This window comes from Pieris rapae, chromosome 17 (genome assembly GCF_905147795.1).
Source record: "Pieris rapae chromosome 17, ilPieRapa1.1, whole genome shotgun sequence".
Classification (NCBI taxonomy): domain Eukaryota; kingdom Metazoa; phylum Arthropoda; class Insecta; order Lepidoptera; family Pieridae; genus Pieris; species Pieris rapae.
The window spans coordinates 75196-102592 of record NC_059525.1 but is presented as its reverse complement, the minus strand read 5'-3'; the positions used below and the strand labels follow the sequence as shown (position 1 = coordinate 102592).

General features: G+C 42.4%; 3 protein-coding genes across 5 annotated transcripts; 1 reads left to right on the top strand and 2 right to left on the bottom strand.

The window, feature by feature from the left end:
* The first annotated feature begins 304 nt into the window (after window positions 1-304).
* Window positions 305-23796, top strand: LOC110998350 (phosphatidylcholine:ceramide cholinephosphotransferase 2). Its single transcript, XM_022266941.2, has 2 exons — window positions 305-481; window positions 21836-23796. Exons 1-2 carry the CDS (start codon window positions 388-390, stop codon window positions 23131-23133), a joined length of 1392 nt encoding a protein of 463 aa, XP_022122633.1. The 5' UTR covers window positions 305-387; the 3' UTR covers window positions 23134-23796.
* On the bottom strand, window positions 5192-10800 carry LOC110998349 (spondin-1). The gene is made up of 15 exons (XM_045631974.1): window positions 10579-10800; window positions 10285-10463; window positions 9746-9998; window positions 9545-9668; window positions 9290-9444; window positions 8992-9176; window positions 8781-8911; window positions 8483-8705; window positions 8080-8251; window positions 7817-8004; window positions 7486-7743; window positions 7250-7420; window positions 7077-7154; window positions 6903-7006; window positions 5192-5428 (listed from the first exon to the last, which is right to left on the bottom strand). Exons 2-15 carry the CDS (start codon window positions 10448-10450, stop codon window positions 5354-5356), a joined length of 2283 nt encoding a protein of 760 aa, XP_045487930.1. The 5' UTR covers window positions 10451-10463; window positions 10579-10800; the 3' UTR covers window positions 5192-5353.
* LOC110998351 (caskin-1) lies at window positions 13519-27311 on the bottom strand. 3 transcript variants are annotated; one of them, XM_045631975.1, is made up of 12 exons: window positions 27204-27311; window positions 25933-26011; window positions 24558-24689; window positions 24091-24119; window positions 19967-20065; window positions 17148-17288; window positions 15907-16032; window positions 15699-15827; window positions 15463-15628; window positions 14490-15071; window positions 14274-14423; window positions 13519-14201 (listed from the first exon to the last, which is right to left on the bottom strand). In XM_045631975.1, the coding sequence occupies exons 1-12, from the start codon at window positions 27237-27239 to the stop codon at window positions 14161-14163; spliced, it is 1710 nt and encodes a 569-aa protein (XP_045487931.1). In that variant the 5' UTR covers window positions 27240-27311; the 3' UTR covers window positions 13519-14160. The 3 variants fall into 3 exon arrangements, with proteins under 3 accessions (XP_045487931.1, XP_045487932.1, XP_045487933.1); XM_045631976.1 differs by lacking the exon at window positions 27204-27311 and adding an exon at window positions 26172-26304; XM_045631977.1 differs by lacking the exons at window positions 19967-20065; window positions 24091-24119; window positions 24558-24689; window positions 25933-26011; window positions 27204-27311 and adding an exon at window positions 18148-19942.
* Between the last annotated feature and the right edge of the window lie 86 nt (window positions 27312-27397).

Below are 27397 nucleotides of genomic sequence, written 5' to 3'. Positions count from 1 at the left end.
TTACTCTTTAACATTTTCGACTAGCCTGTTGCAGGAAGACCTTCGCCGTGATGATGACGTGCGAAGGATAAAGGAAGTGAGCGAGTATTACATGCATACACTTTTTTAGTTTAAAAATATTTGTAGAAAAAAACAGTACATAACAGTAGCAATATTACTTATTTACCGCTTATGATTTAATGTACTTAATAAGTTTACACAAATAGAAACTCGTTGGAAACGTAAACAAGAGTGCACTCATCGGCGTTATCAACGTTATCAGCGGTAAGGCCGCGCCTCTACCTTTGCGAGCCGCGACAGCCTCAGTCCTTCGGCGCGCTTCACCCGCGACACGCGTCGGCTGTGGAGTCATGTGATAGGCGAACTAGCCGAGTGTCGGCCCTTCTTATGGCGCGCTCCCCGAAGGCCAAGGCGGCTCATCGCCGCACCAGAAGCCACTCCCGGGAGCTCACCAGGATCCGGGCCCAACTTTACGCAAAAGGTGGGAGGGTGTAATCTGTATAATGTGTTAATATAACTTTTAAAGTTCAAAGTCATTTTCTAAAAGTGTAATAACAATTATATAAATATCTGTTTGTGAGCAGTCGATCTCGACTCCTACCACGCATCAATTAAGAAATATATTTATTTCTTAATTGATGGGTCAAAAAGAAATAAATGAGCATAATGTATTCTATATATATACGCAAAAACAAAAGAGCGCAACATTTATATAAAATACCTAATACGTAAAGATCTACAATTGTTTATTCAGAGTGACACGGAAATAGATTGAAGTCCTTATAATTCTTGGGCCTAATCCGTAAATAAGAACTTCAGTTTCGATTTTAACGCCTTACGTAAATACTTCACAAGTAAAAGAATAACGTTTGGTTCGCGTGTAATGAGCCGCGCTCGGCTTGACCTTGACCTTGCACATTCTGAACAGACTTGAGGTGCTAATGCCTTCTGTAAGCTGTTGAGCCAACCTTAGGCATTAATATTCCGATCGGACGATCTGATTTTAAATGAGCCTCAAATGATAACTGAACCAAACCTTTTTTATTGTAGCATTTTATATCCATAGTAAAAGCGCTAACCCAGATACCTAATTTCGATCGAATTACGAACGCGATAACCATTAGCGACAGCCTTGAGCCAGTGCGGGCAGACGGGAACCACTACACCTGTCCTGCCCCACTATATCCATCTCCTCGGGAACGACAATCGACCTTTACACGCTACATAGTACATGACATAGCGGCCATCAATCTTGTATTGCGTGTGCCTTATGTCGCCCATGCAAAAGTGTAGTGAACACCACGTAGGTAATATATTATGTCTCCCTGTATCGTGCAGCATCGAGTAACATATAGCATAGGTACCTATAGGTACTTTTTGTAAGTGCGTAGCTCGTGTGAGAGAACACCTGACACAACAGTGCGCGTGGCGGAGGTCAAGTCTTTCAATAAACCAAATAAAGACGGTTCGGGTTAACCCAGTCGTCTGTATCGATCGCACTTACTCCTATAGTCTACTTCTCAACTGGTTTGATATTTTTGATGTATGCTGTGTGTAGCACGCCGGCTAAGCGCTTTAACTCCAATTCCTCAGACACATTTTTGCCTCAGTGTGGGTCTTCGGGCCCGTTATACTTTAGTTTTTTACTAAGGCTAAATTTATTCAAGTACTTACATAATGGTCATTAACCTAGATATAATTATTAATAAAAAAGCTTTGCGATTGATTCGTTCTTAATCTGTGATGCAATAAAATTTAAAACTTTCACTACGTCTAATCCAGATTCAAACCAATACGAAAGATAAACAAAGACTGTTAGGATAATATTCCGAATCAGACAGATCTTCTAATCGCATTGAAACATTAGCTTATACCACGTGTTCCAAGTCACTACTTTCTCCCGACAAAAACAAAGCATACCCATTTCCGTTTCATAGACCTGCAAAACTCGACAGAAGTTGTATAAGATCATAAATATCTAGGTTGCCATTAAGTTACAAGTGGCCCAGCCCTCCATTAAGCAAATGGATAACCTCGTACCCTTGGCTGCTAGTATTGCAATGTTACCTAATACGAAGGATCGCTTTATTAGATTCTTTTATCTCATACAACAGTTGAAAGCAAATTTACACCAAATTACAACACTCAGTTAGGATACATGTACGAATTCAATCGATTCGTTTAACCTGTACTAGGTTTACACTACTGATATTATTGTTGAAGAGTTATTCTCAACGTCTGATATGTATCACGTGTAAATTCCCGTACGTATTTTGTTACTTCGACCTTCTCATTCCATATATTTCTGTTTTGTTTAATAATCGACTTTCCAGACGCTGTGCAGCTTTACACTAAATGCATTTTCGTTTTCAACACCGCAAATGTTATCTATAGTGATTACGACTAACACTACGACTGTCGACTTAAATGGTGTACATAACGTTAGTTAGAAATCAACAAACAATGTTAAAACTTCTTGAAATTAGATACAATAGTAGGCAAAGAAAATGTATAGCTAATGAAGCAATTAACCTGGGAATGCAACCTACTTCCGAGACCTAATCATTAACCTTGCACTTAACATATTTTTATAGCACGTTCAAAATAACAAACGCTGCCCAACAAAGTATTGTAGGTGGAATTATTCCTCTCTGACGTAGGTAGGTATGGCATGGATATGGCACCGAAGCGATATTGAAATATGTATCTACGGGCGCTTTAATTATATTTTATATATTTTTTGTATATTTTATATACTTGCTTATACGTAGAAATAATCCCATTACAAAACAATCAAGTTTTGAAATTTCCATTTGATCCCTTTGAACTAGTTAGACCGCCCTCCTCAGGTTATACTGTCCAGTTGTCTAGTTAAGCCCTCATTGCGTAAAAACTGGTCAATAGAGCGGCATATATGTACGTATGCAGTGACGAGTTGCTTCTATGTAGTTTACACTAGTCAGGCAAGCAAGCTATAAAAATTACGTCATCTAAGTATCCAGGTAGACTGTGCTTTATTTTTATACATTTAAGTGAGAGTACTTACATAAAACATCTTTTGGCGGTTTGGCGGCTGGCATATTTTCTAATCTGAATGAAATTATTTTTTGCAAACGAATCCAACTCGAAGACGAAGGTAATGGTAAGTCATTCAATGGTAATCCTCAAAATATTATCAATATCTGGTGAAAACATATTTTTAAATTGAAGAATCATAAATTCTTATGAAGAAGGAAATAAAGCTTAATATGATTGGATTAAGCTAGGTCCATCATCACTATTCATTGTCACTACAAAATAGGATTTTGGTTAAAGAAGTGGAGGATACGGGCAAGCCCAGCGAAATCGGGTCAACCCCCTAGCTTCAGGCCTCTTGGCACCGAAAGACTGTTTATCGTCTGAGTAGGGCGAAACTAGCCGCAGTCTCAGAGGGAAATAAAAAATATTTAATTTGCTTTCCATAATTGCCATCATTTCACTAAATATGATATAAGCCAAGAGACTGATTGCAGATGGATTAAAATATTAAAAAAAAACAGTAAGTATTGTCAGCGAAAAGAAAAACGATTTGTTTTAATTGATATTATATTGAATTATACTGTAATTGGTGCAATCAGCATTGCACATTAACTAACTGTAACTAGTCTTTCCAAATAGTGTGAAGATGACGTCATCACTATTTATCCAGTAATATATAGTTCAGACATGGCATATACCCTGGACTACATAAGACACGACAAAATGTCAATCGGTCAGCCTTGACCGGGTGCGCAACTGACGGGGTGCGGTCGGAAAGGGGTACTGTTCCACTGTGATGTTTTATTGGAAGACGATTAAAAAAGGAAGACATACGTCATAACATAGACATAGATATACGATACAAGTATATCATTATTATTAGTAAGAAATACCATAAATTACTTTAATCCAAAGATGGCCTACAATGCCCCGTTTGATGTCATATTCATTATCTGCATACAATCGCTGAGCCTGCGTCCACAGCTAAACATGCCGCATCGCCCTCCATCGTCTGCCTGTAATAATCAGTAACATCGCCGCGGTCTCGTGCCGCTCCCAAAAATCCACTAAAATACTGCCCTTTTACACGCAACTCTTCACTGTGTCTGAGGCTAATTTTGAAATATTTGTGCAAAACACCACGCACGATATTCTGAAACAATTAGACTTGCATTCAAAAGTCAAGCGTCATTTGCCATTCGATGTAAGGATTCCTTAAAAGTACATTAATAGGATCTGCTGGAAATCAGATTCTATCTATAACTGGCGTTATAAGGCTTTGCCATTAAAACAAACGATTTGATCTGTCGACGAAAACATCCGAAACTTTAAAAATCATAATGTAGCGTTCAAGGTCGCATCGAGTCAATTTACCTGAGTATTGAGTCGTACACAAATAGGGCTGCGAGTATCCGGGCCAAGAACACCGACACCCGTCACCGCCACCTTCACTTGATCTCACCAACAATTCGTGGACATCATTAGAATAAACTGAGCATACCTGATGATGATGATTGTTCACTTTACTGGCGAAGCGTGAACGGATCACAGCAACCAGTGACCGTGAAATTTTATTGGCCGTAATTTTAAACAATATTTCAACTTTACATTTAGAAGCGAGAAATAAAATAAAAACACTAAGGAATTATTTTACAAACGAATTAAACATAGACATACACATAGAATTAGGCTGAATTCTGAAAACTAAGAGGCAAAGAAAGGAGTGATATTCATGTTACGTTTACGTTCAATCCAGCTTCGAGGCTCAGAATCGTACGTGAAAAAGGGTCCAATGAGGTCGCGATAGTTACGCAAGGATAATCCCGCGGGCGCAGCTCGTGACATCAGATAGTGACGTCACACAGCGCGTTACCATATAATGACGTCAGGGATCAAGGCCGCCGCAGGGTCAAGTACATTACAATACAAGAGTCCTTCCCTTTCCTTTTCATTGGGCAGTTTGGTATATATAAGGCAGAATAGTAATTAATTTGTTTACAGCGAAGCAAATACAAAAAGCAATAATATAAGTCCGAACCTGTTTGGTACATGTTCAGTACAGCAGTAAGGAAGACCAACACAAGGTTGCGATATTTACGTTGAGGTATTCAACGAGATATTTCTTTTTTCGATTATTTCATATCGGGGCATAGTTTATTAATAAAGACCAAAGTGATTCAAAATCTTTTTATTAACCGATATTTTCTTAGATTTTAATTCTAACTAATCTTGTCCGTATGTATTTCAGTACTCGGTTACAAAGTGCCAATTTAACACTATTTCAGTTGTAATTTTATTTCCCATTATCAATTAGCAAACGAGGTATCCAAGATGTCTAACAATATCTGTGGCATCGTCTTCTTCGCGTTAGTCTCGTCGGACAAGGTGCTCCTCCCGGTCCCGGAACAGACTGCAAAAAACACACGTGTGAAACGCTCGGCTTTTATATTGAAATTAGCAATTGTGAGACTGACTACTTAGACTGAGACGTAATAATAAAGCTAAAATTTTAATTGTTCTAACCAAATGAATAGATATGACCTCGATCGCACAATACCCGTCTCAGTACCTGCGCGGAGACACGCGTGCATACAATTGACTGAATCCAGTGGGCCAGCCACATTTCTATGCGTTAAGCCAAGTAGAGGGGTGCAGGCCTCTACGCTACTATCGTTTAGGATGAGTAAAAGAGTATTTCGTATCTCATGTATGTCTATCTATCTAATGTCTATTTATAGTCCCCCCCTCATTTTTATTTTTACATAAAATAACCGTAAGCATTGAGCAGTTACCAGAAGGAAACTATCTACTGTGTAGTCCTAATAGTTTCTGAGATAATGTGGCAGTGCCATACGGGCGGACAGTATATTAAATATTATTATTCAGTGATTTAAATACTCGTAAATTCTACGCGCTCTGAGCAAACACATTAAAGTGTGAATTTCGACGGCTCTATTATCTCACACGAAGCAGCGTTAGATCGCCTCGACATGTTCAGGTACACAAATAGATTTATGCCTCCGATATTCCTCTCAAGGGCCCGGCTTCATATACAGCCGAACGCCGTAATGCAATAGGATATCGAACAATTATGTGTAACGAGGTATCGAGACGAATAGCAGACATCGCCGACTGAAGTATTTACGACTTCGTGGACTCGCTGTTTACCAACTGAGCTTTTATCTTTAAATTCAGTATCCTTCGAATTATAATCTGAAATGAGGCCAGCGGAGAGGTCGATGTGAACGAGAGTTTGTTTTTATATATTGTATTGTTTGTGACTTTGTTAAGGAAGCCATAATACTGGTGATAGACAATATATTTAAAGTAGGTAATTCTTACTTTATTGAAAAAAGGAATGCTCTGAACAATCAATTATTTTGAATAAAAAATCATTTGATATCAAGTTCCTGAGCTTTGCCCGAGACGTATTTATTTATAATGTACCTACAGCTTTAATCGCGTACCGAGCGAGCACATCACACAAATACCACAAACAAACAATTACGTACATACGAGAAAATGTAAGGTATATCAACGGTTCACATATGTTCACATCTTAATAGCATTGGCTATAAAAGAACTGTATCACGAGGAACGGTTCCGTGGCCGTTGACACATAATTAATGAAAACTGAAAATATTGAGGTTAGGGAAGACAAAGAAGAAAGGATTCAGAATTTGTTATCCATTTGTATGTGTGTGTGTGTGTGTGTTATTGAGGGACAGTTGCAAGAGTAGTAGACAGAAATACTCCCCGGTAATCGTAATTGACACAAGTTATTATGTAAACTGGGGATCTTAAAATCGAACTGCCCCTTTCGTTCGGTGAATATGACATTTCGTGGAGACGCTGATGAATAGTCGGAGTGCGAGTATACTGACCAACACGGTGCGCGAGCGCTCCTGGTATCCGACTCCGCACGTGACGCTGCAGCGACTCCACTCACTCCACTCGCCGACCCGGCAGTCACCGTTGGGGGTCGCACCTGCGTGGACGCGAAATTCAGTAATGCATTATTCGTAGTCAACGAGCGATGGCACTAGACAAAGGATTACCGGTGGGTGATCCAGGCGCGACGGAGGTGCCGCTGAGTCCGGGGTTGGTGCCGTTCGCCGCCGGAGGGGCATTGCCACCTAAACAACAACGCATTTAAATCGATCAAACACTAACACGACCTGACCACTTCCCCAAGATGAACACGAAGCAAACAGTTCCGTGTTAGTCTCACCTAGTATGAAGCCGCAGGTCTCGAGGCAGTCATCCTGCGAGATGAAGTTGTTCTGGTTTCCGCGACATCCGCCATACGTGAAGGGTACGCACATGCCTTTGGCCGCTGCGAAGGCCCATCGCTGGTATACGCCGCGGCACGGACCTTGCTCCGCCGACTCCATGCAGATGCCTGCGAACGCATAGTGAATAAAAAGAGCCCGAGGCGCAAGTCGGAGGAAAGTGGTTCTATCTCACGTTTGGCGGTAAGCATGTCGACGTCGCAGGATTCCCTTTCAAGGCAGACGCGCTGCTGCATCAGCTCAACGCGCGCGGAGCACTCTTGCTGGCGATCGGCGGGCACCAGCAATAGGCGAGTGTGGAACTTTACCCCTCGGCCGCAGGAAGCGCTGCAGGGAGACCAGGCCGACCAGTCCGTGGTGGGACAGAGTGGGTCCGACAATCCCGCGGCGTCCGCCTCCGAACACGCCGGCTCCATACACTTGCGGCTCTCCTCTGGGGAACCGAGACCTCAGTGAGTCAACACACCGACGGGCGTCAACGTCTCCGCTCTACTGACTCTACCGACCGACTTGCACAAGCGGGCACTTCTTGGGTCCGAGGCGATCCAGGAAGTGCCTCCTGCGCGTGGACTGCCCGATGCCGCACGTCACGGAGCACTCGCTCCACTCGCCCCACTCCGACGTCAGGCACTCGGGGGACCGCTCTTGCGGGGCCCCTGCGAACTCGCCCTCCTCCACCTCTCCCACCCCGCCCCTTCGGATCGAGTTTATCGTCATATTAATAATTAGAGAAGAGAACTCGTCGAGTCGTTCGAACGAAGATACTCACTCGCACTCCGGCACGGCCGCGACGCACATCTCCTTGGATACGAGTTGCCGGTCACACTCAAACATCTGGGCCTTCTGCGGGAGCCGGTACTCGCGCGTGCGCATGCGCAGGCCCTTGCCGCACGTCACCGAGCACGGCGACCACTCGGTCCATTCTGTGACCGCACACTCCGCTGCCGGAAGAACGAGTTACAAGGGCGTCGCCCATTAATTCGCTCGACTCTCGAAACAGACTTCAGTTAAACAATTTAGGCAATTTAGTGTCTCTCTTTGCATACAATTATTTCATTTGCTCTAATGACACAGCATCAATTTAGCGCAGAAGTGAGAGGTTACGTCTGCTCATCTGAACCTAAGCGAGAGCCATACCGAATATAATCGGACCAGGTTAGACGGCTACTCACGTCTGTCGGCCGACTGCGTATTCTCGGCTTCCTCGGCGACCAGGGTCTGCAGAGTCTCTTCGTCGCAGCCTCGTGATACGATCTTCTCCCGAGTGATGTAGAGGCGTGCCAGAGGCTGCATCTCTTTTTTGGAGGGGTCGTAGAAGGGTGCGCGAGGGTCCTCCGGGTACATCGTCGTGATGCGGTACATGCGCTCGCGGGGTGAAGTCTCGGAGTTCGCAGACTGCAGCAATATAGAAAATGTATCATTTCGTCAAATCTAGTTCTTTCTCTTCTGCGAAAAGGATTCGCGGCTTACCATGTAAGAGATGCCGTTGTCGGTGCCGGCGTCGTACGGGTACAAGTCTATCGTCTCGGACTCGGCCCAGGAGCAGTCCGCGTTGCACAGATCGAGTCCGTTCACCCCGACCACCCAGTCGGGAGAGGGCCCTGGAACGACATTGACGCATTTGACGCTTAAATTTCCGTTTCACATTCGACCCAGGGGAGCTTTTGGCGCTATCGGTTACCGAACATGGAGGCCAGCGAGAGCAAATGCCGCCGCCGGTCAACGTCGAAGGTTGCCGAAGTGTTGGCGTTGACCCTCGGGTACCACAGGCCTTGAGCTCGCACCAAGGAGCGAAGGACGCCTCCTGCGCCGCGCTGCCGCAGCTCGCGCTCCAGAAGACCCACTGAGCCCCACTCGGCCAGCGACCTGCGACCGATCGTGCCGTTCACTGTCTGCTTAAACTCGAACAACCGATTCACGACCATTCTTATCCCGGTAATGGATATTTGCGCAAATTTTAATTCAACGAAATCCCTCACCTGAAGCCGTCAGTTGCGATTTGTCCCTCGCCCCAGAAAGTGAAGTTCTTGGGATGTGAAGCCCCGATTATGTCCGAAAAGTGAGTGAGCCACATCGCTTGCACCGGAAAGTCTTTGGGGTGAGTCTGCGGAGACCACAGACCTTGGAACACAATCTGCAAAAATCGTTATATTATACGTAGGTAGGTATATATGTACTTTAATATCTAAATTCGTCATAGTGACGATACAAGTAAAGAAAGAGTTCATCGGCACCTTGTATTTGGCGTCGTCGCAAGCGCAGCAATCGGGCGCGGACAGAGATGTATCTTCACAGATTCGTTTAGTCAATTGTCCGTCTTCGGCGAACCACTTACTGGCGTTCTCGTATACCATGGCTCTGAAATGTTAAGAAATGCTTAAACAAAAATTTCTTTTAAAATACTTATCCATCGATCGAACCGCCACGAAACTCACTTAAGAAGGACGCAACCGGATCCCGCTGGCGGAGCTTTCCACATGACCTGGACTTCGGTTTTTGGCAGGTCGTCGGATTCTACCACCGAATTGGTGCATTCCTCATCGAACTGAGTTAGCGTGTCTGCGAACAGTTGGAACTGCCCCTGAAGGCGAGGCGAACGCGGCTGCGCCGGATCCAGGGGGTCCGCCACCAGCTGGAAGCGGCTGAACTGCTGCACCACATCATGCGTGCGTGCACCCACCAGTGTCACTGCCATAATCAGGAGAATTAATCTCTAACGATGCCAATACACAATGGAACGTGATCTTATTTAGCGAAGTTGTCATCAATTGGATTATAACTTTAAAATTAAATAAATGTAATTGCGGGATAAAGTCTGTTTCGTCTATGTTAATAATCTGAAATTTGAAGCCACAGTAATTAAAATGGAATGTACTCTTATTTAAATAGTGATCTTACTATCTTCTAAACTCTCATGTCTTCGTGAAAGTGTAATGAACGTTAGCACCGGACTTGCTGAACCTGAATTCCTCACCGACATATCTCTGTCCCGGTGCGTATCGCTCTACCTCTCCGTTGACGAGCAAGCGGTAGTGGTTGTCACCCGGGGAGCGTTCCGATCCGCCTGTACCCTCGGGGGGACCCAGTTGGCACGTGCTCCCGCTCGCGGCCAACGCCGCTAACATCACCCACAAGAACATGACCCTGACGTACCTGCACTCATTCCGTTATTGAATTATACATGTGATCGAATATTCTATAAACTGCTGTTAAACAATTTCAATATAGTTCGATGAATAGAAATACTTAAATAAAATAATTTACTTACAAGTAACAATGCTTTTCCGCTCGGTCCGAGTCTGAGTGCGAACTGATACGCGCCGAGCAGATAACGGGTCAAATGTCCCGAGGGCTTTATCGCTCCCACCGAAATAATTATGATTTGAACCGTTATTACTACTGCTCTCAATAATAAGACATTAATTATTAAAATAAAACATCTACACTTCCTCGAGGTTATCGAGTTTGACCCGACCCACTCGAGTAGCAAAACATGGATTTCGTTTACTCTAGAGGAGGAAAGGAATCGTTGTGTCGTCGGGTTTACATTTTGCATCCGTCATCAGTGCAAGTGTTCTCTTCCGGCTCATTAACGGCGCGTGCCGCCCAAACTGTCGGCGGCGCCCACACTTCTGCCGGCTGGACTGAGATCCTTCAGATTTGTGACGAACACGATACGAAATACGGCTTTTTTATTTTTACTCAGTCAACAGATAAGTTAAAAATAACCTAACTTTTAGTAAGTAGTTACTAGGTCTCTACTGTGAAATATTATATATATATAAATCTATAATAAGTATAATATTAATTTATTTTAAAAGACACACTAACGAAACATACATACATACACTTACAGAGAACAGAACAGTAAAAAAACTATGGAAATCTATAAAAAATATAAGTTAGTAAACATATAACTAATTCCATTCTAATAAACTTCTGGATCTATAGGAGAACCCTCAATAATCCTTCGTTGATGACACAGCTATACTCTTCTACTCACACTCTCGGGAACAAGCTACACTATTAGCTCATTTAGGATTTCGCCAAATCTCTCAATAGCTTTTAGATAATCTCCTTTCTCTAAATACATACGTCTAAGACCAAATACATATCGAAATCTAGCAAACCAAACCCTATCCCGCCTATTAAATTACACTTATGTTTAAACCTTCACAGCAACTTCAATTGTCCTTTCCCGGAACCCACTACAACAATACAGCCTGGGATTAATTATTGATTCAATGCTTTGTTGGGGCTCTCAAATAAACTACCTATGTTCTCGTGTTTGCAAACTTAAGTTTTCAAACGCCTACAAAATTCTTCTGACCCACATACAATCAAAATTGTGTATACTGCATTATGTCAGTCGATATAATCTTATGTATTGCATAGCGGTATCGAGTGGAGCGGCAATGTCTTCAATGTTGAGCGCTTCCAAAGTGCCATTCAATCCAAACTCAAACTATCTTATGTACACTTATGAACATTTATAACCAGTTTGCAAGTCAAGGGCGTAGAGCGGATAAGAAGAACTGGCAAGAAACTTTCCGCCACTCTTTTCAATCGCCAAGTTTTTATTACAAATTGTTTGAACTTGAGCAAATCAATCCCAAGGATTAGGATCATTTATAAAAGGCTTTATTAATTAATTTACTTTCAACGAGGACTTTGAATTTATTAAGTGATAATTCTCTAATTTCGCTTTGGAGTTTGTTGTAAAAACGAATTCAATTTCCATATAAGGAGTGATTTATCTTCTGGATGAATTTGAGTGTACGACCAACCAGGCGGTTGGTCGTACACTCAAATTATTTTTATTCTTATTTCTATATATATCTATATATATCTATATATATCTATATATATATTTTTTTTTGGTCCTTGTGTTTGGACTGCCAAAGTATTGGTTGGGATTGAAAACACTCAATAAATTTTAATTCAAGTTCATTATTCCACGTAGTACTCATTTAAAAAAAAGAACGTTGATTAGTACGCAATAAATAATGCACAACCACTTGTGGAGACGTCTTCTCAGCTACTGCGACAAACTGCGAGTGTGGATTGTGTTCGCGTTCGCGCGCTGTGAACCAAGCGCGAACCTTTGTCGCGAGACAAAAAACCGACACCGAACGGGGAACGGCGCGAAGCGAAAACGCGAACGCGCGAAACCATCTACACTCACGTTTCGCGGCTTTCGCGGCCCTTCGCGCCGCGAGTGTAGAGCGCACTTAAGGAATAAGGTTTACATTTTTTGTACATACAACAAGGCTTCAAGATTATATTGAACGGATAGTATCATAATATTTAGTTCCTTAAACTTATTCCGTACCGACTCCCTCGGAGAAACACAACAAATACCCCGAACAGCCCGCTTCTGCAACACAAATATGGATTGAACCTCTGCAGCAGCACCCCACAGTAGAATACCGTAGGACATAACGCTGTTTAAGTAGCTATGGTACACAATTTTAGCCGTATCCTTATCAGTAAGCTGTCGGATTTTCTTTACTGCATATGCTGCAGAGCTCGGCCTATTCGAAAGAGTCTCTGTGTGGGCGCCACTCGAGTTTACTATCTACATATTAGGAAGAAACGCCTAGGAACAGTTTTGTCAACAAAGTTTATTTTTATATTTACTCGTAGTCGTAGTTAACTATACTGGAAATAGAATTGTTTAAATCATCCAATAATACGTTTTTCCTATTTACCATAAATAAAAGTGAAGTGCCATCAGCAAACAATATGATCTCATGAACTTCGTTAACAAAGAATGGGGTAAGATATCCTATAGAACACTTTTCCGCTACTCAACTTCAAAATTGTAGAATGTAGTTAAACTTTAAACTGTAAGACATTTATACTTAATAACAATATGCAGACTTTTTTACAAACAAACACCCGCCGAACCACATCAAACAAAACGCAAACTTATAAATACTCGCATTTATTAAGATTAAACTCCAAATCTCGAGCGCTATTAATTACTTTAAAAAATTAAAATCATCCGCATATAAAGAAAAATTACTATTTTTTTACAAACGACCTGTATCATTTATAAAAAGAGAGAATAGGAAATGACCAAGATTATATAATATCTGCATAGTAACACGAAATTTAGATTACTTGCTCGGTTTGAATTTCAAGTGTAGTAATACACTTTCAACATATGGAGCACTTTAAAGCAGGACTTAAAAAAATAAACGACTCATTTAAATAATTTATTCGAGGAAATATTATATTAGAATACACATATGAAGATCATCACGACTAGAAAACGCCTCGCAACACTGGCACCAGTCGCATCGGCCGAGAGGCATCTCTCGAAAAGATTTTAATAATTATTTAGAATCACTTAGATCGATGCAACTAGCTCCGTCTCTCTCGAGGCAATACAATTAATACAAAATCACTCGCTCTTAACTCTATTTATACTTACATATACATATACAGTCGTTCGGTTTGTCGCATTTATATAAAAAATAATGATCTGTTACTCATCACCAATCGCAAAATATGCCAAAATATCACAATTAAAATCAACATTCGCTGCCAACAAATGATCGCTACTCGGAGATAAGTAAACATCCAAATGTCCAAATGACTAGAATTGAAAAGAATCTATTTAATTTGTGTTGCACATTTGTGATTGTCTTTGAAGACAACGCCCTCTTCCGGTAATGCACGTCGACGGATCGCGGAGGAATGTAGTTCGGGAATGGTTCGAAAGATGGCGACGTTCAGCCCTGAGCAATGAGCACGGTTCAGAAAAATAGTAGCAGTTCAGTTCGAAAAGTTAACTTAACCGAGGAGCGCCAACCCCTCACAGATCCTCAAGGCCCGGCCGGCCTCAGAAGGTCAAGATCGGCTCCTCGCGATGATCCAAAATATCTGAAATCGACCACGAATCATTTAACGGTCGTGGCCAAGCTCCTCATCTGCGCAATCGTCGACCGACCTTACCTTTGGCGATGGCCCACCAGGGTAGCGTCACGTAGGTGAGGAAAGCGGAGAGGGGCGCGCTCTGCTGCCGCTTGCCCTCCTTCCACAGGTGGAACGTCTGCGTGAAGCCGCGCAGCGCCCACAGAGGGTTGTACGCGCCGTCGTCCAGCTCTGCAATGCGACGAGTCAATCAGGTCGGGTCCCGAGGCGGGCGGAGCGACTCAGGGCGGAGCGTACCGTGAACGCTGCGCTTGGGCAGATCGCACCAGTAGTAGACGTCGGTGCCGTCCGGCGTGGTGCGGCGCGGCGGAAGGCGGGAAGCGCGGAACAGCGCCGCCGCCACGCCTCGCCGCCGCGGCAGGGTCACGTAGGCCCGCGCGCTGTCGCTCCAGCGCCCCGCGCCCCCGCCCTCCCCCTCTCCCTCCGCGACCGCCTCGCCGCCGTCCCTCCGGCCGGGCGAAGGCGGCCGCGGCCCGAGCTCGCCCGGGAGCTCCTCGCGGCCGCGCACCGTCCTCGCCCGGTCGGAGGGGCGGGCGGGGCGGAGGCGCGACTCGGCGGCGGCGAGGTCGCCCCCGTCGAGCGAGGCGACGTCGCAGGCTATCTCGCAGCGGGGCGAGCCCCGCGGCGCGCCGAGCGGCAGAGGCGGCGGGGGCAGCGGGCGGAGCGGCGGCGGCGTGCGGGCGACGCGCGTGGCGGGCTCGGCGGCGGGCGCGCGGCGATGCAGGCAGGCGGGGGAGAGGGGCGCCGGTCGCGCCGGGGGCCCGGCCACGGCGCGCATGCACTCGCCGCGCCCCCGCGAGGAGCCCGACCCTCTGCGACCTACGGACCAGACACTCGCGTCACGCGCCACACCCTCGCCTTCTCCGCGGGAGCTTTCGGCCGCTTTGTGTTTGAAACTGAACAGTCTGAGCGTCGCAGGCGCTTTAATACGAGTTTCGGCCGTTTCGACGCCGCGGCTGCGCGAGCGGTCTCAGAGGGGCGGGCTCCGGCGACGGGATTCGACCACCGATATCTTTGTCCTGCCGCCCGAGAGGAATCGAACGTATGCAACGAAAACTAATATTCATTAAGCGTCTTGCGTTGTCAAATCAAATGTCTTCGGCGGCCAAGTGTGCGGAGACACCCCCTCTGTCGTCGGTATTAACGTCGGAGGACGGATTAAACTAGATGGCGCCTCTAGACGCTCACGGAGCGGAAAGGGACGACTCACCGTCTCTAAGGTCTCCCGCCTCCACTTCGGCCAGGCCGTCGACCATCGAGTCCAGCCCCTCGTTCTCCGAGCGGCTCTTGTCTCGGGCTTCGCCCGCTCGATCGCGGGATCGCCACCCGCCGCGCACGAACGACGCTATGTTGGCCGACGGGTCGCTGAGCCGTCGCTGCGGACAGAAGGATAGTTAGCGTTCGACGACCTGACGAGCGACGATCTGACGTCGAGCGAGCGATCACCTGATGGCGGTAGAGGAACATGTCGTCGGGGTCGTCCTCCCAGTCGCTGTCCCACAGCTCCGCCGCCGTGAGGCCGGGCTCCGAGCTCGGCGTCGGAGCGCCGGAGCCGCGCGGTCGCGACACCGCCACCTGACGAGCGCAAGAAATGATGAGGCAAAATAATCTTTTAACGAACACGGAAGCAAGTGAATCCACAGGCCGAGCGTACCTCGGCGTGGCCCTTCCCGCCGGGTCCCCTCATACGAACGAACTCGCATCGCGCCGCGCCGGCTCCGCGTGCCCCCAGCAGACCGAAAGACATGCGTTGCGCCACCTTCGTCGAAAGGGAAGATTGCTGGAACGCAAACATTTTTCATCGATTACATTCAGATGACGCTAGTCACCTTCCACTCGGTAGATAAAACGAAAAAATGACGAATTGCTTGAGAATCGGAAAATGACCAAACAACACGTCCGAATGTGTATCGCTTTTGGAGCAATGAGACCGTCAGAGAGTCCGTGAGACCTTGGGACGCTGCGTGCATCGGAATAAACCGTCTGCTGCGGCAGCGTGGCGTTGTCATTGAATGTTGGGCTCATTAGCAGCGGGCGACGCGAAGTCGCGACTTGTTGATATTGCCACCTCTCACCCCCCTCGCCACGCAGACGAGCCCGGTCCGGGCCGCTACAAAACTCCACAATCAATAACGTTATCGCAAACTATTGCTCACCGACTAGAGTCAGGCGCGCTCGGACTCATCTTTCAAATAGAAAAAACTGGACTTTAAACACGATAATATTATACTAATAGAAAAAGTCAACTTTGCGAGGTTCTGAAATGAGGCAATTTAATTAATATATTATGTAGCAATTGCGCATTTTTATTATCAAAAGTGCTTCTGTTAACTGTATTCAGAAAATAGCTTGCTAATTGGGCTAACACTGACCCACTTTGCCGGCTCGAGAAGGAAAGCTCAGATTAAAACCCCGAACTCGGATATCGAACATCCACTTGCGCTGAAGTAGCGAAAGTTTATACTATCTATTATATTAATATTAACAATCACATGACCGAGGCTAATAATTATGTGATAAATTATAAACAGCACTTTCGTTTGAAATGATATAGATATAGATACAAGCGTTAGTCGCGAAAAAATCAAAAACTCTGTCGAATGGATTCCTTTTCACGAATAACTGCACAATTGATTGTTGTTAATTGAATTTAATTATATTATTAATATCGGTATCGTTAGATAGCAATATCAGCAATATGTTACAGATCTGGAATAACACATCAACAATACTTTAAATGGACACGGAACACTCATTGTGAATCAACCTCACTAATGTTTACACTTTGATGTCAACATTAGTGAGGTTGAATACCTATTCGATATGCATAGAAACTTTAGAAAAGCTTTTATAAGTTATGGCACAATCGAGAAGAAAAGTGGAAGAGATCGTTACCCTGGCGTCGTAAACCCGGGTGAGCGCGTCGTAGCGGATGGAGCCGAGGAAGATGACGGCCTGCGCGGCGCCGCCCCTTCCGCGAGCCACCAGCTCTACGCACACCATCTCACCGTCGCGCACCACGATGTCGCAGAACACCTGTTGCATTTCTCCGTTCCTTACTTTCAACTCTAAACTCTCTTAATGCTCAAAGTAGTATCGTAATAGTTTCTGAAGGTGAAACATTTGAAAATCAATTCAATTCTTTTTGCTTTCAAAAAGATTTTTATCTAAAAGGCAGCCATCGTCATAGTCATAGACACCCATTGTTAGTGGGGTTAAATCATACAAAACCACAAATATAATAGTAAATATTGATGAAGAAAAAATTATAATTTTTTGTATTGGTTTCGATAAGAACGTTCCAAAGTCTAAATATTTTAACGAGATAAGATAAGCACACTACAAAATGAAACTTTTTTTGCAGACTAAGGTCCCAAGGGCTGTACAGTATGTTGATGACCTTTCTTTCTGATTCGGGTGCGAATATCGTCGTTATATGTAGAATAATAGTCGGAGCAGACGAGGTCGTGATACTCCAGTGGAAGGACCAAGTGTACATAGTAAACAAAATGTTACAATTTTATTTAAAAGGTTATAGCAAATAGTCAAATAGATTAGCTGTTAATCTTGACAGATGACGCGTCACACCTAAATATAACGCTCGCGTCGTAATAATACGACGCGAGCTCGAATCAACCGCATGATTCATCTCGAAGTGGATTTATCCAAATCAACTTATTTCCCGGAAACTAACAATTATTATTAGTTAATACGAAAGGAATGAGAAGAATGTTGCAAAGTACATCATAGATATAAGTAATGAAGCAACCAATTAAGAAAACATTAGTAAGAATACAGTAACACTTCATTAAATCAGCACATTGCTGCATTCATTTAAAAAAAAATAACAGGCCAAACATATCACAAACGCATTTTTTTATAATCCATGTATTACCCAAAAGCTGGCTATTGGCGAGGCTTCGGTCGCATCAAAAAATACGTAAATTTCGGCTGAAGATGATACGACTGTATAAACTGTTAATAACCATCAGTGCATCCGTGAGTTGGCCATGTTCAACGAATTAGTTATTTAAATCGGTAATGTTTAGCTTTTATCGTTATTTGTAGCCCGCATCGATATGCGTCGTTGACTCACCGACACAATCAGACGATAAACAAGGAAATCGTAAGCTGTGTTCATTCGTCATAATATCAATTTTCGTAAAGATCTAAGAAACAACGACGGTGATATCATATTGTAATTGCGATTTTCTAGATAGAGAGAGATAGATATATTATTATAGACTATTTTGAAACGTACAACATAATTTTATAAAATGCGAAGCGAAAGCGTCCGAGGCGATCGGCCAATAGGTTTTGGGAAGTACTATAAGGCCAGTGCGCATGCACTCCCGCGAGCGGCGTTTGAGGCCGTTCGCTGACATTGAGTTCTTTCGGTTAAAACAACAACTTAAACACAACTTATCTACGCGTAAACCGGTTTACAAGACTGCGTCAGCAATGTCTATATCAGGCAATAGAATATGAACAGAAATTAGCAAAATGAGGTAAATTAACATTTGCATGCCGATTCTATTGTATTATGTTACTTGGTAGTAAATGCAAGCTACACAAGCTAATCATTGCTCCATATCCCATTACAAGCTGGATTAAACAACACCGGAACCAAGAAATTCAGTAATGGGATTGCGTACAAAGAAGCCGTACAACTGGAGTCAGACGAGTTCAATGGAAACTCGTCAACTAATGGCTCTCGGCGGTTCTACGACGTTCATATTAGAATTTTGTTTTTCACTACTCTAGCCTTTAAGAGTTTAGACTAAGGTGTTCAATAAAGTGATAACGAGTATGACACAATTATCTTTTATGTTAGGTTTATACACTCTCTATTCCTTTCTTTGAAATGAGCGCAGAGCGTCATTTTGGTGGAGTTGCTGGTGAGTTCCTCTAACCCAGTCCTCCAACACGCAATTATTAAATATGGAGTAACGTAAATCCCTAACGATGCGCTCGAGTATTGATTTACCAGCTCTATTGTAAAAAAAATAGAGTTATTTTACGTTCCGAAACAAATGAATATCTTTTTTTTCCAACGTAATGCATAGCATTATCGCTATTTAATGAACCCCGCTCCTATCATCAATAAATGCTACATTATCATTTAATTTTACAGCTTCACATGCAAAATATATCATAATTATTCATACAACTCTCGGATCAGTTTGCCTTCGCCCTACATTTGCGTCGGCGCCGATGTTTCATAAACTCTACGGTTTTAGCTCGTGCTTCTACAAATATACTCAAGTTTCATACAACTAATACATCAACAAATACTCAACCGACATTTGCCTAATTTTGTACTCAGTACTTCTTTTTTGCGTGTCGAATATATTTTTGTAATTAGTTTACACGACGTCGTGTCGTCTCTGTGTGTATTGTTAGTATGCCTTACGAATGAATCAATGAATGACCTATACGAAATGAACGGAAATAAAATAAAAATCAATCACATAACTTAGCGTCCTTATTCGGATTGTATGACTAGCAGGAAACTACCAAATGTACTAATGATTCAAGATAAAAGTTATAGCTCGCTGTTTGTTATTGCCGTTTTGCGTTTGCCACTTAACAAAAACATTTATTTACTCGTTGTATTCCTCGCACAACAGACACAAATCAAGTCATAGGCACATAGAAGCAATTACAATAGTTTATTAATCGTAATACAAAAATGAATGTCTGGACGACGTTACCTCGTCAAAGTTGTCGACCATGAAGCAAATGTGGGGATAGGTCATCTCCTCCCCCTCGCCCTTCGTGTCCATTTTGCGTCTCGACGGCGACGCGTACACCTGCAATGCACTCGAGCTGATAAACCGAGCACTACGTCAAGTACGTGCCGGTGTACTCAATGAGGAAGGTGAAGGTGGACAATACTCGCGAAGAGAGTGAGAACAATTTATTACAACTCGTAATCGCTATTTGCATCATATTAACCTGATAGGTATACATCGCAGAGGTGAATCATTTCGCATTTGATAACCTTATTATTCTATTGTTCGTAAAGACGGGGCTAGTTACAGATGAATAATAAAATATACGCACTTATTATGCGCAAAACCAAGCGTATTGAACACCGGGAGCATTCAGTGTACTAAATAAACACGTAGTCCTTATTTACTTTAAGTACCTACTCAACTACTCAACACTATAATTGTCGTCATACAAAAGTGATTAATATATTAAGTATAAAATTTCATAAGCATAAATTAATTTGAAAACCAGTCCACATTCCACAGCGTTTATTTGCCGATAAGCATTAAGCGATAGGTACAAGAACTGATAAGGTCAAACTCCTCAAAATCATACGACATACGTCAATAGAGTACCTATGCGGATCCAGCCCCATTTTTAAGACAGCTGAAAGAACAAATTATGAATGGCGGCACGCCGACAATGGCCATAGAAGCAGATGTCATTCAATAAATAAATCTCGGAAGCGAAGGATCGTGATTAATATTATGAGTGCTATTTGTTAAAGTTAGGTTAGTAGTATTAAAATAGAAACAATCAACAAGTCTGATATCCACTATCGAGGATATTCCATAATATTGTGTTTGTTACGGCTACAAATATGTATTAGAAAATGATAAATGAATAACGATTGCAATCAACGGAGCGCCGAGCGCGGCACGGTCGTATGGCGACGGGCCTCCGTCGCCCCGCGCCCGCGGTGACGTCACACCCCGCATTCTCCCAGGTCGGAGCTTGCGCGAAGCGAAACGATACCAACCGAGCGACGCCCCGAGCCAACCAGAATTACATGATTTCTAGTATTCGTCCGACTTTTAGTGTGCGAAGTCGTCACAGAAAAGACTCTTACGCGATATAGACAACTAGTGCTTAGGGAATAGTGTGAAGTGAACGAGGTTTTATAAGTGTTAGTTATTTCTGTTTTCCATTTCACAACACATTGAAATTTGTGCGTGGTCCGTCGACAATCGTCACCTCAAGCGCGACTTTCTATCTAGCTAAGTGGACGGCCGTCTCGAATCGATGAAGAACAACGGTCGGCCAGAATGACAACTCGCACATTGATCGAGTGAGTTTTTATTATCATCTTAGTATTAATATGTGTGAATTGAACTTGCGTGCGAACGGAGAAATCTTAAAAAGTCAACTAAAGATTCGCCTCGCCAAACACTCGACAACCAAGTGACAAATCACGAGTGAATGACCGAATGATCTCGTAAACATTTAGGGTTATTAAGCTGGCTCTCCCGAATGGTATTCATTGTAGATTTCGTTTCGACACAAGTTATAGATAATAGCAAGGTTCAAAAATTAATATGTAAATAAAAATAAAACGTTGATAAGTAATTACACAAAAACAAATTCAAATAATGGAAATATGCGTTGATGTCGGCGTCGTGAGGTTTCTCGTCGTATCTATACTTGCTGTGTTTATCGCATTGAGTCTAAATTAAGCATTTTAATTGTCAATCTGTAAAATGTACGACACGATTAAGAATTATTAAACACGTACATACCTGATTATCGGCAGCATCGTAACGGTCGAACTGTAAAGTATTGGTGATTAAAGATTCTAATCTCTGTTCCAGGAAACATTCAGTCCAATGGTGATTGGATGACGGTCTCGGGTCGGTCGCCGGACAAAGAGCAACCGCCCTCGCAGCAGATCAGCCACGCCGAGCCGCTGGTGCAGTCGGTGCGTGCGTACCTGTCACGCGAACTGCCCGCCGAGCCGCAATCGCCTTCGCCCCCGCTCTGCCATGCCGATATAGCGGCCGACACCGCGCGCGAAGAGATCAAAGGCATCAACTTTGAGCCCCGCCTTCGTCGGAATGATCTAAACAATAACCCGTCCGCCCGTCAGAACGAATCGCGTGAAATGCCTAACCTAGCAGAACTATTGCAGCGACAGCCGCTGCTGTCGCGCAAGGCAGACGCCCCGCAGCCCACGACGGATGAATCGGATCCAGAGCATTCGCCCCAGCGCACCCACACCGGTGACTTTATCGTTGAACTGCCGCCCGGCACCGTCAGGGAAGAGCGTTACCCGAAAGAGATAGGCAAGACTATCGTATCGTTCTTTTTCCTATTTATTTGCGTGTGTATCAACATGATGTCCCTGTCGCTCGTACACGAGCGGCTTCCGGACAGAAACACCACTGCGCCACTCAGTGACATCGTTCTCGACAACGTGACCGCCAGAGACTGGGGCCTGTCCGTCTCCGAGTACCTCATAATGATTTCCACCACGGTGGCGATGCTAGTCGTCATTCTGCATAAGCATCGCTTTATCGTCGCCCGCCGCCTCTTCTTCATCATCGGGCTACTCTACTTGTATCGGTCTCTTACCATGTACGTGACGGTCTTGCCCGTGTCTAGCACCACGTACTACTGCAGTCCGAAGAGCAACAACACTACGCCGCTCCTTATCATCAAACGAATGTTCTATTTGATATCCGGGTTCGGACTATCGATCAATGGCAAGCATACTTACTGCGGAGACTTCATTTACTCCGGGCACACCATGATCCTCGTGCTGAGCTACTTGATAGTGGCGGAGTACTCCCCCAAGAAGCTGTGGCCGATGCACTGGGCCATGTGGGCGTCGGCGTGCGTGGGCGTGGTGTTCGTGCTGGTGGCGCACGGCCACTACACCGTGGACGTGGTGATCGCCTACTACATCACCACGCGCCTCTTCTGGACCTTCCACTCGCTGCTGGTGACGCCGCACCGCGCCGGTGGTGGCTACAACCACTACATGATTCAACGCGAGTGGTGGTACTGGCTATTCACGTACCTGGAAGGCAACGTGCGCGGCCCGGTACCGCGCCGCTACGACTGGCCGCTGTTCTGGCCGCGCACGAAGCTCTTTAGCCGCCTCAGCTAGTGACGCGCGCGACCGCCGTCGCCTCCGCCACCGGAACGCGTATGACGCTCACCTTCTGCGAATGCCGCTTCAGCACCTGCAGCTCTTTGGGACTGGTTCGCGTGCAGATCGCCAGAGTGAGCGTGTAGTCGAACTGATGGACGATCAAGTTCAGGTAGACGGTCTCCTCCCAGTCGATCTCGGGGTCGCCGATCGGGAGCTTCTTGGAGTCCTTACGGAAGACCTCGACGTCGGTCTGCGAACACAGGGCGGCGCCGCGGCACCTTAGTTTCGATCTAAACGTGTCGGCGTATGGCTCCTGTCTAAATGCCCTGAACATCTCTATGCTTTTATTGCTATGTTAGAATAAGGCCCTGAACAATAACAACAAATCAATTGTAGAAACTAAAATATTTGATTTTATTGTTTTGTATTATATAATATTTTATAAGTAGTTATTAATAGCAATCAATTTCGAGTCTAACAAAGAAGATTCTATTTATTAACAAAATATACTGTGATTCGTGTTTGAGAATGACCGACTGAGGTTTTTGTGTGCAGTTAGTGAGTGCTCATGTTGATGAATTTTCTAAGTACATTCTTGTTGTAATACCTGCCTAATGTAATAAGAAAAAATATTTTTATATTGTTTAAATAAAGTACATTATAACTGTTTTTAAAAAAGTTTTCTATTTCCTTAAAAATATATATATGTATATGTTTATAGATTCAATCCACATGGTGCTAATTTTTAAGATACTGGCTAAGGAAAAGATGTTGTATAGTGAGTTGACATTTTCTGTCACTAAAATTCACACATTAAACACAGGTCCATAAAATATATTATATGAAGATACTCAGTTTAATTTGTAATTAAATACAGTTGTATATAGCATATGCAATTTCTCTTCTTTAGTATAAACCTACTTTTGACATAATCAAACATTAAAATAATAAATATAATATGTGTGTACTCACTTCGTATTTAGGAAGGTATCGAGAAGAACCTTTAATAAAATAAATAAAATAAAATAAAATACGTTTATTTTGGAACATAAGATCTTCTAGGTATCACTTATTCCACGTCAATCAATTCGAACTTGTAGGCATCCCTACTCATCGGCAAAGACAGAGGGTGTAGGCCGAGAGAAAAAGCCGGCGTAAAAAACTCTCGGTACTCTTTTAAAAAAGCAAATCATCAAACAATATTTAAAACAAATACATCAAATTAATTAGAGGCAGCCTGCCCAGCACTAGTCCCAGGCCCTTTTATCAACTAGATAATCAATAACTTTATAGTAAGCCTTTTTACACAGCTTTTCTTTAATACATTTCTTAAATTTATTAAAAGGCAGAGATAAAAGAGCCTCTGGGATTTTATTAAAGAAGAGTATCCCTTTCCCCAAAAAAGAATTACTAACTTTACATAGTCTAGTACGGGGAAACTTTAACATGTCGCTTGCGAACAAAGAAGAGTAAGTCATCACAGTCTATGGATTGATCTTCCTGGAACAGGAAGTGGCGCACAAACAAGTCAGTCCAATATGTGGTTCCTTGGAGCACTACAAAGCCAGATTCTGAAATTTTTATATATACCTAGGTATACTGTATCAAAATCGTAGTTGCACCTTCATCTTATATTTTCCCCATCTTTAACAGAGCCCTAAATATTTAATTTATGGAATGGCAAAGTGCCTTTGTTAACTGTTTATTGAAGCTAAAAGTTATTGCTACGCCTTAAAATGTGTTTTATAATATATGTGTCCCTGTGTGTAATTTAATAATCATAAATTTTCCTTTGTACATTTGTGGCTGCACATAATATGTATCAATTTATGTATTGATTTATAATAATCACCTGAACAATGATGGTCAAGGTTTTTAATACATTTAGTAATAAGAAGTTATCTAAGAAGACAAGAAATATATTGAAGAAAAAGTAAAACATAGACTTATAAATTTTGTATTATTAAATACCTCATGTCTCTATCACAGTCACAATGCCAAAAATATAAGGATTTAATTGCTAATATGTTCAAACTATTATGAAATAAATTATTAATACAAAATTTTCATATTTACTTAAATTATTATACCCGTATAATGCTAAGACAAAATGTTACTGATTTCCAAAATGTTTTTCATTCAATTTATTCATAATTACATAACATTCCAAATAGTTTTAAGTTGCATTTTGTTTGGGAATTTATCATGTTCAAGAGTAGGCACTATTATTTAAAGACTATTGTGAATGTCAGACATACACACACCAAAATTCTGTTACATGAAATATTGTTGTTGTAAATACAAGATCAATAAATGGTTTCTATATATTATAATAGTTTCATTTCATCTTCTTCAATATAGTTACAGTTAATCTTTTCTAAAAATATATCATCAAAATCATAAGTTTTGTACAAGTACAAAAAGTTTTACCTCAGATACCTATATAACAAGCAGTATAACAGCATATAATTATATTTTAATTATATTTTAATTATTTGTTTGCTTATTAGACTTAATTTAAAAAAACTAATTGGAAGCTAAACATATAATCATTAAAAAAGTTATGTAATATTATTGGTTACTAACTGATAAATTATAAACCTAGATAATTATAAAGATATATATGTAAACTACAGAGGAAAAATATACTAATCCTTTTGCAATAGAAAATTTGTGTATTCTTGGAAACTTATTTACAAATATGTATACAACACATTTTGATTTAAATTTATAAAGTGTCATCAATTTATGAAATATTATAGTATATAAAGTAATGTAAAACGTGTTTTATTCATTATAAGAAAAAATACTCACCATCTTTCATCAGTTGCCGCATTTCCTTCGTACGCTGAAAGTTAATTTCTTCTAGAAGTTGTTCTAGCATCGTGGCATCCTGCAAGAAGTTTGACCCTCCTAAAGCCATTTTTAGGACAATATCAGTTGTTTACTTTATGACTATAATTCAAAAATTCGATCTTTAGAGAAACATCCCACACCAATAGTATTTATTTTAACAGAGAAGATTTAAATAATGTCACACTATGTTCACACACATTGTTGTAAGACACATAGAAACTTAGATTTTCAACATTCTCAAATATTTTAAAAAGGACAACAAATCATTTCACACTTTCAATAATTAATGTTTCATCTCCATTCTCCTGCATTCAATAATTAAATTTCAGTATTTAGTATTTACTACTAAAGAGTATATATAATATAGCGCCTTGTAGGGAATATTAAAGCCACTGACATAAAATTTTAAGCAAAATTTTATGTTACGCCCTCTTAAGTTCAGCCTCTGAACTAAAATGCAATTCTTAAATTCAGTTTGTATTTGCTTACTACATATTATATTAACATCTGTTGTTTTATCTACTAGGTCTAGAATATAGTGGTCGATATTCCATACAGATCGAAACAAAAAATTAAGAAACGTAGAGGACACGGGACACCTAGGGTCCGAGGCTTTAATAACGATGACGTCACATCTTGTAACCCTGTAATAATGTAATTCCGATTTCTAACCGCCAAGGATTTTATGTATACAATTTCTTAGCCTTAGGTACTTAGCCTTCTTAATCTGGTCAGCTAGTCATTGGTAGATTGGTCAAGAATATTCCCGTTAGGTCGGTGGAAGCGCACATTGTTTTTTCTCAGAAATAATAATGTTTTATCGTTTAGTTCAAATTACTGTTGATATTTTGAAATAACGGTTTATGTCGATTTAGGGGATTTTAGAATACATTAAAAAAAATAAGTTGAGGTTATGAATATCAATAACAATGAAAGCAAAAAAATAGTTTCTAAGTATTTTCTCAATAAGTACATATTATAAAGAATTAATATCGGTACCCCTTTTTGCCAAATAAAAGGAACTCATTATAATTGTTTATTAACGTTTACACCGGGTTGTATGTTTCGTGATTATTATAATTCAAAAAAGGTAATGGTTTAGAAATCAGTCGCCTGAATAGGGGGTTGCGGGAAGAGTAGTGGGGGAGGTGTGTCTCGTTATCACCCTCAATCAATTTCATGCGTCGGAATCAGTTATTTAAATAAAAAAGAATATTTCCTTAACTAACATTAACCGGGCCCATCGTCCTCAAAGTCATCCACATGAGCCGTTCGTTTACCAAGCAAAGAACTCGTAGACGGCTCAAGTTCTGTTTCACGCCCACGTCCACTATTTCCAGACGCCATCACAAGACATCAGAAAATGATCGCGAGAATTCAGTGTCGAGTAGCCAAAATCGTACAGAAATGCAATTCAATCAAA

Excerpts from the sequence above, each read along its gene's own strand:
- LOC110998350 (XM_022266941.2), top strand. The coding sequence starts at position 388 with ATGGCGCGCTCCCCGAAGGCCAAGGCGGCTCATCGCCGCACCAGAAGC. Across the intron at positions 482-21,835 it reads GGCCCAACTTTACGCAAAAG|GAAACATTCAGTCCAATGGT; the intron begins GTGGGAGGGTGT and ends TCTCTGTTCCAG.
- LOC110998349 (XM_045631974.1), bottom strand. The coding sequence starts at position 10,450 with ATGTTCTTGTGGGTGATGTTAGCGGCGTTGGCCGCGAGCGGGAGCACG. Across the intron at positions 9,669-9,745 it reads TCCGGTTGCGTCCTTCTTAA|AGCCATGGTATACGAGAACG; the intron begins GTGAGTTTCGTG and ends TTAACATTTCAG. Across the intron at positions 7,744-7,816 it reads GTGCCCGCTTGTGCAAGTCG|AGGAGAGCCGCAAGTGTATG; the intron begins GTCGGTAGAGTC and ends TCGGTTCCCCAG.
- LOC110998351 (XM_045631975.1), bottom strand. The coding sequence starts at position 27,239 with ATGTGGATGACTTTGAGGACGATGGGCCCGGTTAAT. Across the intron at positions 24,690-25,932 it reads GCGGCAACTGATGAAAGATG|AATCTGGCTTTGTAGTGCTC; the intron begins GTGAGTATTTTT and ends TAAAAATTTCAG. Across the intron at positions 24,120-24,557 it reads TCGCAAGCGACATGTTAAAG|GTTCTTCTCGATACCTTCCT; the intron begins TTTCCCCGTACT and ends ATTTTATTAAAG.